Genomic DNA, 15,242 nt, shown 5'->3' with positions numbered 1-15,242 from the left:
ACTTGTTGAGAAAAGTATAGAAGATAGGAGGAAGAGATGTACGTGTTGAGAAAAGTATAGAAGATAGGAGGAAGAGATGTACGTGTTGAGAAAAGTATAGAAGATAGGAGGAAGAGATGTACTTGTTGAGAAAAGTATAGAAGATAGGAGGAAGAGATGTACGTGTTGAGAAAAGTATAGAAGATAGGAGGAAGAGATGTACGTGTTGAGAAAAGTATAGAAGATAGGAGGAAGAGATGTACTTGTTGGGAAAAGTATAGAAGATAGGAGGAAGAGATGTACTTGTTGGGAAAAGTATAGAGGAGAGGAGGAAGAGATGTACTTGTTGGGAAAAGTATAGAGGAGAGGAGGAAGAGATGTACGTGTTGAGAAAAGTATAGAAGATAGGAGGAAGAGATGTACTTGTTGAGAAAAGTATAGAAGATAGGAGGAAGAGATGTACGTGTTGAGAAAAGTATAGAAGATAGGAGGAAGAGATGTACTTGTTGAGAAAAGTATAGAAGAGATAGGAGGAAGAGAAGTACGTGTTGAGAAAAGTATAGAGGAGAGGAGGAAGAGATGCATGTGCCAAGAAAACTTATGGGAATGCCACATCCCACCGACCAAACCCCCCCCCCCCCCTCATCCACTTTGGTTACTACATTGCTAGCTGGGTATCTCAATTAGGACCCCCAAAAAGAAGATGTTGTATTGCCCTTTGCAACCGACCAAAGAAAATTGAAATCAATGAACGGCTTTAAAAAAAAAATTAAAAAATTAATGTTTTTTTTAGAAGAAAAAAATGTATTTAAGTATTTAAAACTGAGAAATATCAGCCAAAGAGTTTTTTTTTTAAAGTAAAAAAAAAAAAGATTTCCGACCGACCGACACATATTTTGGAATCTTAAGGGCAAATACAACATCTTTTTTTTCAGGCCTTATATTATTCATTGATTATACAACAGTTTATCTCTATAAAACACAATCACATTCTCTTTCACATTTTTATTCTCCATCTCATACTGCTCGTAATGTAGCCTTTTTTTCTTCTATTCTTTTTTTATTTTGCCAGCTCTCCTTTCTCATTCTTCACACGTTCGCCCTCATGTAAATGACTTATATTCTCTTATCTTTTTCAATTTCTGCAAATCACAAATCTAAATAAAAAGACACACAAGAAATTTAGGTGCACATACATATATTTCAATGTCTTCACTTTGATGCAAATATCACAAATATTGTCATGTGTTGGCTCTTAAAAGAGCCTTTGGGTTTCTGTTTTCTGACTTTACTGTCCATTTGAAGTGAACCTCACATTACGAGTTCAGAGGTACCAGCATTGGCTGCATGTTCACGATTGCAGAGCACACCACAAGTGCAGACTCCATCAGGTCTATCATCGTCAGGGGAATTGGACCTTGAAGAATGCCAAACTCCTTCATCCTCCCTATAGCACGTTCGACGTGTATACGAGCATTAGCAACCGTCTTTGTCTGGACATCCTCCGACTCGGTGAACTGGTTGGTAGCCTTCGTTGTCCTCATGAAGGGTGGAATAACAACTTTCACTTGTTTTTCCAACAAGAGGTCCTGGATGTTGAATCCGCGATCGGCCATGATGGTATCACCTTTCTCGAACTTGTCTATGATGTTTGACATTTTTACCAACTTCTTGTCTGACGTGTTACCCCCTGCTGGCTTTGACACAAATGAGATGGTCCCACCTGGTGTAATTCCAACGAGACACTTCAACGTTGGCCGTGCTTTGTACTGGCTGTACACCTGGGAATGTGAGCCTGCCAGTGTCGGTCTGTCGATCTGAATCTCAGTGCAGTCAATGATACAGCGTACAGTTCCATGAAATTTGTTGAAGCAATTCGGGTAGTACTTGTGAGTGTCCTCTTGACTTGGCCAAAGGATGAAACTTTCAAGCTCCTTGCTCAGGAAAGGAATCCAGGTTGAAAGCACTAGTGAAACGGTGCTTTGGCTTACTCCAAACCGGAATGCGAGATCTTCTTCTCGGAGATTGAGACGAAGCTTCATCAAAGTCATTAGTAGTTCATCTTCGAGGGACTGCGATCGCTTTTTTCCTGGTTTCTGGTGGTTCAGCACTTGGTAGTTTTTATCATCAAGTGATGACTTTCCTTTGAAGTAGTGCAGTGTGACGGCACGAGGATGCACCTGCTCCATAAGCCATTTATATTGCTGATACGTGGGGATTCCAGTGTAGAATTTGATTAGATCATCAGATGACGAAATGTCCTCGATTCCGAACCTCTTTTTGGCACCAAGAGTTTTTTCCAGTGAGGTGACTTTTGCCGCTAGGTCATTCACAGTCTGTTTTAACACCTCGCATTTCGATGTGGCTTCGTGCAGCTGAGTCTCAATGTCGTTGACATGAGCTTGCGAGAAGACTTGCGGAGAAGTGTTGCTGTTGGCATAGTTGTGCTCCTCGCTGCTCTGCGTGATGTCAAAATCAGTGGGGTTGACCTGGACTCCGACGGACTTGGACTTCTTGTCTCGACGACTTGGCTGCGGTGGTACGTTTTCCTTGTCATCCCGTAGCTTTGGTGGAGCTCGGCTGGGAGTCTTGGGCTGCGCCTCGTAACCTTTCAAGTGCAATGAAGGGTGCTTGTTATCGGGATAGGGTTGTCCATGCTGAAAATGATTGCTGCAAATTCTCGTGGAAGAAGTTACTTGGAACATGTCTCGGTTGAGTAGCCTGGTCCACTGGGCGTAGTTCCGGGGATCTGTGCACTTGTGAAACCTTAGGTTGTTAACATGGTCCTTCACAACATATCTGTGGAGAGAAGAAAAAGAAGACAAAAATTATAATATAGATCAATAATCATCATTATTACCATCATTACATAGATTTGTCTATATTATGATTTTAACTTGTCAATTGAACTAATTTTCTCATTGTTCGTTCAACTTATTTTTGCAGAAAACTTCAATTCCGAATTCCAGACAAAAATGTTAAGAGGCTGTTGTTGTTAGTAACAACGCCGTAGCTGTCCCGACACGATTCCCTTCTCCACTCCACTGTAGACTCTAGGGCCTTCCACTTTGTCATCACAAAACTCGAGTGTAAACTAAACATCAAAACTCTATCTTACCTTTCTGGATATCTTCGGTCATTGTTGCATCCATAGACAGCACATCTGTCTCCACCACCCATCGTGTAGAATAAATGTAATCAGTGAGTTTGCAAGACAAAATATCACGAGCTGAAAAGTAAGACTGAACGCTGAAAGCTGAAAAGTGAAACTGAAAGCTGAAAGCTGAATGGGCGAACGTGCGATGTACGTACTGTGTGTCGGCTGCTATTGTTCGCATGGTCGCGATCACACGTTTGCGGCGCTCTTGCTCCCTTTTCAATCCCATCGTCCTTTGCGTGAGTCTATTTGCGATAAGGCCTATCGTTGAAGAAACCCAATATTTTTCGTAAAAACGGATGTAGGATTTCCGCTAATTCCTCACTACAAATCATTCATGGACTCAAAAGAAAGATTTCAATAGGTGAGGTATGTAAGAAATCAGTATGGTTCACAATAGATTAACGAAATTGTCGTATCTAAGTGTTATTTACTTTTTAAATTGTACTTTGTAAGGTTTATTCGCTGGCAATTGGGAAATTGCACAGCAAAACAGTTTGTTTAGTGTGCACAGCTAATTCAGTGTAGGGAGCATGTACGGCGGTGTGACCATAGATCGCTATCTCGAAAACTTGATAAGATTTCGAAAATCTGATATCACCATTGAAAAGAGGAACATAAAATTACTTAAAGTGGGAATTTTCTCTGGAATCGGGTGTGAAATTTTGAAAATATTGACAAAAGATCAGCAAATTTTACGGTCATTTAAAAAAATAAAAAATTGTGTCTGTTCCGAAAATACCGGAAATCTTCATTTTTAGATCAGATATCCTCAAAATTGTAAGTAATAAGTGGTACAGACTGATTTTATGATATCTTGCTGTGCAAGTTATGAATTTGTCTACCGGGTACCTTATTTTTGATGGATCGCATTTTAACCTCTGTGAGTTAGTCTAGACCTATGTCTCATTGTTTTATTTAGATCTAACGTTAGGGTCTATTTTAAGACTTTTTTTGGATAGACCTACCTGCCTACAGCCCGTACACACGATCGGACTTAGAATTCCTCATCAGTACAGAGAGTGGAGGCACTGGTTCGAGAATTAAGATCGTCCTCATCAACAACGATAATCCTCGTAAACGCGGACAAATCACGTCCTAAACATAAAAAAAATAATGATCGTCCACAAAAATGCAGACATTTTTTTCTTTGGTGCTCTGGGGGGGGGGGGGGGTGTGTAGTGTTTCTGATCCACGCGCTGAAAATGTGAGAAACGGATTGTGCGTAATAAAATGCCCCCATGATCAGAGGATATATCGTTCACAACGTGAAACTTTCAGTGCAAAGTGAATGTGAAATGCATGAAGGAGCATCATCGCGGAATCCCTTTTTTTAGGATGCGTTTGTCCGCGTTTACAGAGACAATATCCTTGCTCATGCAGAATATCCTTACTCTCGGACCAGCGCCCTTAATATTCAAAAGATTAAGTTTCCAAAAAGATCTCATTGAATTCAAGTAAGACTAGACGTACTGTAAGACTATGAACAAGAACTGTTATTTTCACAACAAAGTGGCGGTGGTGTCATTTTTGAAATTGCAAACAAAAATTAAAAGATTGTATGAGCAGTTATTTTCGTGGAGGTTTCATTGTCGCCGATTCACTCATTGATCACAAATTTAACAACCCACAACACTACATGTATTTCCAACAAGAATTCCGATAATTATTGAATGAACATATATCAGAAATTAATTTTCTCTGTTGCATGTCACACTTGGCATCTGTACGTACATGTAATGTTCATACACATGTACTGTACTTACCCAGACATTGTGTTATCTTTACAAAAAACGTTAGCAGTTTCATGTTGACAAAATTTAGCGTTCATTTTACATCTTGAATTTAGTTTTCTTTTTGTGAGAAATACAACACTTTGAATTTGATGTGTAAAATGCAGCTAAATATAAGTAATTTTTGTACTCCATTTTCAGGCAACTGACTCCAAACTTCAGAATGTCGAACCCGCAGAGGAGCAGGCCAAGCTCTACAAAACGAGACTCTACTGGAAGCGTCGGCCAAAATCGTTTAATAGACCTGGCCAACGTTCCTGCATCCAGTCCAAACAGTACAAATCCGGTTGAAGCCAGTGAAGGGCAAGTCAGTCGGAATTCATCCTTTTCAAAGGAGGCTATCCAGGTGTTGCCAGACTCTCGGCCCTCTACGCCACAGTCTCAGACTCATGAACCGCCATCATCGTCAAATAGTGGGGGTATTGATATACCCTTGGCAGCTGGTAGAGATGGCAGCCAAACGGGCGGGGCAGGGGGCGGGAGCTCATCGTCAGGAGGGGAGCATCAGTCCCCTTCTCTCATGTCTGTCCTCCAATCCCCGTCTTCCCCGCCCAGTATGTCCTACCTGAGCAGCTTGAGTCCTGGTCCTAGTCCAGCGGGACCTGGATCTGGTGGTGCTGGACCAAGGGGAGGATCATCGTCATCCTCAGACATGAGTGGAGCTGTTTTTACTGGGATTCTGCCTGGATCTCCTCTCAATGATCAGTCCTTCGGGTCCTTATCAGGATGCACGGTGCCTACAAGTTCTATGCTTAATGCCAGCGGGGAAGATGGAAGGTAAATTTCTGACGGATTTTTGTTGGTTTTTACCAAGTACAGTTTCACTAGTATTAAAAGCTGCACATACATATGTACATGTACTGTACTGTGGCTGCGACGAGTAGTCAAATACTCGAGTACTTGCACTGTTAACAACTACTCGAGTACGACTTCTCGTACTCGGACACCATTTTTTTTGCCAGCACCTGGCACTGTCCAGGCTGACGCTCACCCGTGCCCAGGAGGCAGCGCCGGCATGGTACCGCAGGTAAAAATGTTTCCCAGCTCAATCACTGTCAACTCACCACTCAGAACCTGGGACCAAATGTCTGAATTTCTGTTTGGGCTCGGAGGAAAATGGATTATTCTGTCATCTTTGGTTTTAAAAACAGCATTGTTTACTTTTATTATTATTATTAAATCGGCGCCTTCAACCGCAACTCAAAGTAAATTAGCGTGAGTTTTCGTAGGTGGTGTATGGTGGTGGCATTTTAAATTTTTTTAATCTCTTTTAAGGCCACCACCATACTACTACAGTAGAAATATGCCAGGTCCGTCTCCAAAAACTCACGCTATTTTACTTCGAGTTGCAGTTGAAGGCGCCGATTTTAATAATAATAGTAATAGTAAACAATGCTGTTTTAAAAACCAAAGATGACTGTACCTCCGAGTCCAAACAGAAATCCGGACATTTGGTCCCAGTTTCTGAGTGGTGAGTTGACAGTGATTGAGCTGGAAACATTTTTACCCACGGTACCATGCCGGCGGCCGGCGCTCTCCCTGGTACGGGTAAGCGTCGGCCTGGACAGTGCCAGGTGACCGGGATTTATTTATTTAAAAAAAAATGTTTGCGGCCAAATATTCAAGTACAACAAATCATACTCGAGTACTGTATTTGCTGGCGTAAAGGCCGCAGTATTTTTGGAAGAGAAACTATCAAAAAGTCGGGGTGTGGCCTATATGGTAGTTGTCAACAGAGTGGGTACTCAAGCATTTGACTACTCGTCGCAGCCCTACATGGAATATCAGGAAATTTTTAATTACATGAAATATTTGTCTAGGATCAGCTTGGGGGAAACTGGGCATACATGTTATAGTGTTATGGATCATAATAGACATTGTGTACAGTGCCGCCTGTAGTTAAGCCTACATGTATGTTCATGTACACATGTACATGAACATGTACATTGTTTACAGTGAAGAACAAGATTACTGTACATGTATTCATTACTCCTTGGTTGTTGTTTGTATTTTTGTAATTCGAGAAGGAAAAGTAAACTGGTTGAATTTATAGGGCCTTTGACTTTTAAAGATGAGAGCTCTTACATGTATGTAACATTCTCAAGAAACATACACGTATATTGCCAGGACAAATCAGTTGTTTACATCCTTAAATAAATTCAAAAAACCTAGTAAGGGTGTGAATAATGTACATGTAGTTGTTAATTGTATGGTTGTGTACATGTTGGTCCAAACTACTGGATATATTCATTGGTGGATACAGGGGGCAAGTGCCCCCCTTCCCACTCATAAAGAACACACATGCACTGTACATGTACCTGTGCACTTGTTAATTTCATAATGAAAATCAAGGAAATTAGATTTAGCAACATTTAAGGTAAAACATACTGTACTGTTCATACATGTACAATGAGTTTATTGTGTGTACTGTATTGCATGTCATACATGTATGTACACTGTACTACGTGAACCATTCAATCAATTTGTTAATGTGAGCTTGTGTCTAGGACATTGTTTCATAAAACTTGTTATCAATAACAAATGAAAAATTTTCTATGACAAATTTGCTCTTTGCCAATCAAATGCCATGATTTCAGTAGCTTATAACAGTCATTGTAACTTATTGTCAATTCACAAGTTTTATGAAACAGAGGCCAGGTTTCACAAGATTCTCAACTACAGGTGTTATTATCACTTTCCTACATTCTTTGATAAAACTGAAACTTTTCATATTATTCTAGTATTATTGTTATGCTAAAATCCCTCTAATTTGTTTATTTCCCAATTATTTCCCATCAAACCTTACACATGTATATCACTTATACATGTACATGTACAACTCTGATGTAGTGCATGTACAAAATAATTCACTAGTTTGTGTAAAAAATTGTCACTCTGCACTTCCAGGCAAGATTAACGGATGATCAATGAAATATTAACTAGCTTGTCTATCATTATCATCTCTAATTAATGATATTATTTCAAAAAGCAGAGGGTTCTTATCTTCCCATCTCCTATCTAATAATGGTGGACTTTACCCTGCGATATTGCCAACTTGTACCCTATTTTTATCCAATGTTAATAATTGTAGACCTGTAGAAAAAAAATTGGTTGTCCAGATGACGGAGGTACACAGTCTGAAAGCACACATGTGGATTTGGCCATTGATTTCATGTAGCATCTTTCTAAATGTTCATTTGTAGTGGGCGGAAAAAGAGAATGAAGTGAGTGAGGGGATTTATTTAATCATTAATTAATTATTACCTGTACCGGTACATCTGTTTGTCATTGGAAGATACATGTAACTGTGCCTACATGTACATGTATATGAACAGTGTACATGATGTGATACTGAAGAAACAATAGTTTCATCTTTTTTCGTTTTCTCAGAATGCCGCCCCAAGGCATGAACAAAACGGAGTAAGCCAGAATATTGATTTAAATGTACATATTTGTTTTTGAAAGGAACAGGTTCCTGTACTGAATGTTGATTAATGTTCCTGCAATATTTGATATTAATGAATTATTCATAATTTCTTCTTTTCTTTTCGCTTTTCTTTTCTTGATTTAGTTCCAAGGAAGATGATTCTATCAAGAGTGAACCGCCAAGGTAAGGGAATGATTTAAAACTCTCTGCTCCTTATCATTCTGCATTTCAAATGAACAAAAGATACGTCGGCTCTGTACTGTACTTTAAGCTGCTCTTACACGTACACGTAATTGACACAGCCAGAAACTGACAGATCTAGGCTTTGCTCAAGGCTGTATGAATTGTGGTCAATTGTCAAATTAGAGTCTCAGCTTGCAGACTAGACTACACCAATAATTACATGTACTTTCTACATTATAATCTACCTTTCCCTGCTGCTTCCAGATATTTCCTTCACAATAGGCATGTCCTCATCATCTCGAGGTTGCCAAATACGTGGAGCCCGCTATTTCTGATTTGGGAAATAATCCCAAAGTTACAAATCGCCTCTTCATCAGCTCAAGATACTGTATGACCTTGAAACTTGAAACTCGAGCTCAAGAAATTAGCTTGAGATATTTTGCTCAGCGTTCACGCAAAGTGTGAGTCTTCGGGCTGGTGAAGACGCACCGGATAAATACCAGGATATTTTGCAAACTAGCCCAAGATATCTTGGGATGATTATCTCGACCAAATATCCCGCTAATTGCAACTTCGGGCTGGTGAAGACGCAAATTAACTGGATAATCTGCGATCGGGATAGTTAAAAGAGGGGGATATTTGGCAATCTCGAGCTGATGAAAACAGGCCTAATATGATACTCAACTGCAGCATATCTTTTAGCAATTTTCTGGTGAAACCCTAAAGCCGCAAAGCCAAGGATTACCAGTAGCATTACAGGCTTTTACAGCAAGCCAACGATGATATCCTGCCTCATTCGAGACTCATTTGAGACTCATTTACACTGGTGAAAAACCAAGTTGCAAAACCATGGTTTATGCACTGCATGCATTAAAACACTGAAGGGTAGAGAGTCTTGTGACCAAAAACCAAAATAGTTCACTGGTATTTTGAGCGCGAGCATAAATTATATTAATTACGAAAACCTGTGGAGCTTCAGCCAACACAACACTCTAGAGGTGTTTTTTTTAAATTTGCGTTTACGGTTACTCGCCTAAAAAATTCTGACAAAAGTCTGGAATGTGAAGGAAAAAAAAGTTTGTTGCTTGCAGTGTAAATAGAGCTATTATCGATCGATAATGAACGATGATTAAAGAATAGAGAATAAAGAATTTTAAGGAATAGAGTGACAGCTGTTACTAAATTTTGCTAGACAGCCGCTTGCCCACAAATGATTTAATCAAAATGATTTTTGTAATGATTTCAAGATTATCATTATTTTTCAATATTTTCTGGAATATATTTAAACTTGAAATCCGGAAATTACAGTACCGGTACATGTACAGCTGCTTGCTGACACTTGGTGAAAACAAGATTATTTTTGTTGTGATTTCAAGATTATTATTATTTTTCAATATTTTCTGGAAGATATTAATCTTGAAATCCTGAAATTACAGTATATGGTGATTGGTTTTGTTTGAGTCCCTTGCCAACAAATGATTCGATTCAAGATGATTTTTTAAAAATGATTTCAAGATTATTATTTTTTGATATTTTCTGGTAAATATTATATCTTGAAATCCTGAAATTATAGTATTCACAATTTCATGGTGATTGGGTATTTTTTCGTCATTATGGCCATGGTAATGACCAGTAGGGATTAAACAGCTGTTTTCAGGTAAATGTAGTATCAATTAGTCAGCGATAATCAAATTGCACAATATCGTGGATTAACATTTTTGGTAAATATTCAACTAAAATTGCGGTACATGTATGGTGACTGAATAATTATGGCTATTGTGATGGCTTGTGGTGATTTATAAACAGCTGCTCGAAGATAGTAGCATGAAATAATGTGCAATTGAGTTTTCAAAATGATTGCAAATTTCTTGTAGAAGCTCATTCTTTAACTAAACAGTGAATGGTGCCAGAAATGATAGCCATCTTGATGATGTGTAATGATTGTTATAACAGCTGATTGAAGGCAGTAGCAAGTAGCGGCTACATGTAGTAGGAAGCATTAATCATGTTATAATTTCATAGTTATCATGGTTTTAAAAACTAGCAGTAGCAAGCAATATTTACACAAACATACATCCTTTTTATGATGACATTTTTTCCTTAATTCTGGTACAGATACTAATTTTATAGTAGGTATAATTAACAAATATATGACTTCCAAGTAATTACATTATAGTCATTACATGTACATTGTTCAATGTACAGTGCATGTACAGTTTGTGAAATAATAATCTGGTGGGTTGTGTCTATTGTGTGGACTGTATAGCCAATTTTTTTCATGTAGCCAACTTGTGGTTAAAAGGTTTCAAGGTGTTTTGGCTGACTCCATTCCAAGTATAAAATAAAAGATACTCTACATGTGTTTGTACTTTAATAGCATAGTGCATGGCCATGCTGGCAATACATTTCACCAAGTCAGATATACACATGTATACCGTACAAAAATTGGCAATGTGCAGGATAATACAAAAGAAGCACTGTGTTTAATATGGAATGGGAATTGACCTGTATTCGGTGTAAAATTATACTTTTATGTTCTCGGGAGCACTTTTAGGATTTGGTGTTGTACATACAATACATGTACATGTAGTACTATGAAAGTGCGATTTTCTCACAGTGATATTAAAGGTAAAGACCAGTATTGGGAACGCCCCAATTTAAAAAAAATGAAATGGAAGCTCTTTATTACCAATCATGTGAAAGAATAAGTTTTGACTAATACAAATTTTGCCGGGACACCGCCTACTGATTGATATTTGGTAAATTAGTTTATCTATAATAATAATAAATTTAATCTATTGGACTGTGAGAGATAAACACACGTGTCGTGCATGTGTGCCTAGTCCTACATCTTTCTGTGTAGAGTGCTTTTAACTTTAGAAGACTGTGGGCCAAATTTCTTATCATTTTGATGATTCCAGAACCTTTCAGTACACACCAATATACAGTATGATCAACCTTTTCTGATCGATTCTACGTTTCTTTCACAATGCAATCCATGACCATAACTGGTCTTTATCTTTAAGGTTTTAAAACATTTTTTTTAACCAGAACGCTTTTGGAGCTTTCAAGAGCTAAATCGCTCACCGTTCCTGTGTACGGTTTTGGCTGCCTGTATTAATTAATTGGATCCCACTGTATTTCCAGCAAATGGTGAAGGCAAAATTGTGAATTTGAGCCTTTTCACAAACACACTTGTGGGGTCATGCCCCGTACCCTAGCTCTAGCTTTGCATGTGAGACATACATATGAGAATATGGAGATATCCCTGCTCTGTAACCCTACTTCCAGAATGGGCTCCTAAGAAAGGCCAAGGAATAAGGAGCAATATGACTCATACATGTACGGTACTAACATGTACTCTGTGTAGATACTGTAGCTCATAAACACTACCAGTAAATACAAATTGTTGGTATGGGGTCATGAGTTTGGTTCAAATGAACTGGAGGCATAATTTTATAATATTCAATGATCTTTGTTGCTGCATGTGTACAAAAATATCTTTAATTTTTGTTTCCTTCTCCCATGGGGCACTAACGGTACTCAAAATATACATGTACAATACAAAAAGAATAGACCATCCTGAGCAATAAATGTGAGAAAAATTAAAATGTTAGTCATTTTATATGTTGGAACAGATGGGAAAGTACAGTTTGTAGTCTGGCACTACATCACATCGACATTACTGCTTCAGCCAATTTAAAGTGCCCATACAGGTACATATACATTATAGAACTACTTTCAAAAATTCATAACTTTCTTATATTTACATGTACACCCTGTAGTCTAATGCTTATAATATATCCACAGGGGCATCAACATATCAAAATTGTAGAATCACTATCCAGCCAATTTTCAAAATTTCCCAAAACGATGTATTACCTTTAATAAAAACCATGACCTTAACTTTTGAGTGAACATCACTGCATGTTTTGTGTTTGAGGATGTGAAGAGGTTTTAGTTGTAAGCTCTTGATTGTTATTAGACAAGTCTCAAGGCTTACATGATTAGTATCCTAGAAAATTTATCTCTCAGACTTAATACAGTATTACATCAACCAAAGTAGAAAAAGAGTACCGGTATTTGCTTCTTTATTTTGTTAGAAAAATTAGTTATGCAGTTTATTTTCGTCTTCATTTTAACAATGCGACATAAAATTGCTGGTAAGATGTGTGGAGTTATTCTAGAATTGTCCTGTACCATGGTCTAGTCATCCTAGTCCCATATTTTCAAATGGATGTGCTGTTTTGACCGCTGAATTTTGTTGTAGTGTAAAGGCCGCACCCCGACTTTTTGACATTTTTTCTTCCAAAAAACACTTATCGCCGGCAAATATGGTAGTCATTGTAGTGCTAAATGGATGTGCTGTTTTGACCGCTGAATTTGTAGTTGTTGCGCAAAGGCCGCACCCAGACTTTTAAATATTTTTTCTTCCAAAAATACTGCGGCCTTTATGCAGGCAAATACGGTATAGAGCAAAACATGTTTTAAGTCATTGGTAGTTTGGTACACTTTAAAGCGATCTGCAATCAGATTTCATATGTATCTTGTCTAATTTACATTATAATTCTTTTTCAGTCGCCACACCCCATGCTTCATATCAACTTTCACCTAATTTTGTCACAAAGCGTCATACAATAACAAAGTACTCTATACATTGGCGTGTACATGAAGGAAATTGCTCTTAATACTTACTGATAAAGTTACGTCTGATGAAAGTGATCCACACTCTAGATAACTTCCTTTTGTGTCGTTGTATTTTCTTGTTAATTACATTTCAATTACTTTCAATTGCATGACATTTTCAAGTGTGGTTGAGATTTGTTACAGAATATTTAAGTGAGTCACAACCGCTTTTCCCCTTTTAAGGGGGTAAGTTCATGAAAGATGTTTGTATGTTGTTAAAATAGCAGGAATAGTCTTATACTTTTGATTTTTAAAAGTGCGAATTTGCTAGGAAGAGTTGTATATGTTGATCAGAGACTGATTTCTCTCTCTCTGTCTTTCTTTCTCTCTCTCTCTCTCTCTTTCCTCTTTCTCTCTCTCCCCATTGCGCCACCCTTTTCTCTCTCCCTCTCCCATCTTCCCTCCCCCTTTCTCTCTCCCCTTCTCCCTCCTCTCGGTCTCACTCTTTCTCTCTCTCACTCTCTCTCTCCCTCTCTCTCCCTCTCCCTCTCTTATTCCCCTTTCTACATCTTTCCCTTTAATACCAAATATCTCTTTGTCTTTCTCTACTTCCATGTCTACTCATCTCTCACTCTCTTTCCTCCCCTCTCTCTCTCTCTCTCTCTCTCCCTCTTTCTCCCCCTCTCTCTCTCTCTCTCTCCCTCCCTCGCTCTCTCTCCCTCTCTCCCTCCCTCTCTCCTTCCCTCTCTCTTGCTCTCCCTCTTTCTCTCCCTCTCTCTCCTTCTCTCTCTCTCTCCTTCTCTCTCTCTCTACCCCCTCTCCCTCTCCCTCTTTCTCTCCCACCACAGAGGGGCAAGCTCTACCCCTGACCCGATGCACCCGTCCCAGTCGGAGCCCATGTTCCTCAAGCCTGGTGAAGCCCCCTATTCAGACTACCAAACCCCTGCTGGCCGTGAAGACCGCTCGCCCAAGTCGGCCAAAAAGAAACCCAAATCATCTCCCTGGTACAGTGTAAGTAAAGACAAATTTATCATTATAATAATAATAATAATATTGGATATTTATATAGCGCACAGTTCCACCCTGCATGGTGCTGAAGGCTCTCCAACTATTATAATTCAAAGGATCTGGATATGTATCAACAGTGAAAAAAAAAAAACAGGGGCTTGGGGCAAATTCGCCCCCGAAATGCCTAAGACAGCCCCAGAAAATCAGAAAAGAGCCCTCATAAATTTGCATAGAATTCGATGCGAAACAAATTTTAGAGTGCTATTTTCATGCAGGCAAGCTTGAAAAGTAGCCCCCGAAAACTAAATATTAATTTTTTCCCTGTGTATCAATGATTCTGTGAAGATGAAAACATCCCTCAATCAAAGTCATCTTGATATTTTTTTGTAATAACTGAAAAAATAACACATTTTGACGGACTTGGGAACTTCTTCCACTCATGTATTCAATTATGCAACCCTTGGCTGTAGTTTGAAATGATCAGGTTATCTGTGTAATTAGCAAAGTCTTAGGTACATGTACAGATGGATTTTGGACCCTATAATCTTTGGAGAAGAATTTATTTAATTTGAGCTTTTTATCTCCTTTTTTTGAGAAACAGGGTGTCATTTGAGGGTATTACCTGCCAATTTTGATCATTTTCAAACGCAGTAGCTACATGTACATTTATATTGCATACATATCCAACCCAGGGGATGGTCAAGGCACATACAGAGTACTGTATTATTCTTGAGAGGTTGTTCTCTATCTTTCTGACTTGTTTCATAAAGACATGGATTACACTTGTTGTTTGTTTATTATCCTTCAAACATTTCTTGAGAGAGGTCTTGCTCTGTCTTTCTAAGTGTACTTTATGCAATTAACCTTTTACGTACATGTTACATTGAACATTTCACCATCGTTCTGGAAAAATTTTGTGGAAGAGTTTGCTCCGTCTCTGTGATTAAATTCTGAAACACATTAGCTGGACTACATTTGCTTCATAAATACTGCACTACCTTCATGGGGTTGAAAATGTTTTTCAGGAAAGACCCATTTTGTTTATGAGACTTGGATGGTGTTTATTTCA

General features: G+C 38.6%; 2 protein-coding genes across 3 annotated transcripts in view; one reads left to right on the top strand and one right to left on the bottom strand.

The window, feature by feature from the left end:
- Positions 1–1,160: 1,160 nt before the first annotated feature.
- On the bottom strand, positions 1,161–3,396 carry LOC584740. The gene is made up of 2 exons (XM_784590.4): positions 3,098–3,396; positions 1,161–2,778 (listed from the first exon to the last, which is right to left on the bottom strand). The coding sequence occupies exons 1-2, from the start codon at positions 3,157–3,159 to the stop codon at positions 1,296–1,298; spliced, it is 1,545 nt and encodes a 514-aa protein (XP_789683.1). The 5' UTR covers positions 3,160–3,396; the 3' UTR covers positions 1,161–1,295.
- LOC754516 (protein Aster-B) overlaps positions 3,393–15,242 on the top strand; it is a 35,404-nt gene continuing 23,554 nt past the window's right edge. The window contains exons 1-4 of one of the 2 annotated variants that reach the window (XM_030977857.1): positions 3,393–3,505; positions 5,071–5,706; positions 8,501–8,539; positions 14,014–14,176. In XM_030977857.1, the coding sequence (XP_030833717.1) occupies positions 5,093–5,706; positions 8,501–8,539; positions 14,014–14,176 (816 nt within the window). In that variant the 5' untranslated portion in view covers positions 3,393–3,505; positions 5,071–5,092. The remainder of the gene's footprint in view (positions 3,506–5,070; positions 5,707–8,500; positions 8,540–14,013; positions 14,177–15,242) is intronic. The other variant, XM_030977856.1, reaches the window with a different exon arrangement.

The sequence above is a fragment of the Strongylocentrotus purpuratus genome, unplaced genomic scaffold (assembly GCF_000002235.5).
Source record: "Strongylocentrotus purpuratus isolate Spur 01 unplaced genomic scaffold, Spur_5.0 spur5_scaffold_1, whole genome shotgun sequence".
Taxonomy (NCBI): Eukaryota; Metazoa; Echinodermata; class Echinoidea; order Camarodonta; family Strongylocentrotidae; genus Strongylocentrotus; species Strongylocentrotus purpuratus.
The sequence above is the reverse complement of the archived record's forward strand: the minus strand, read 5'-3'. Positions and strand labels throughout refer to the sequence as shown.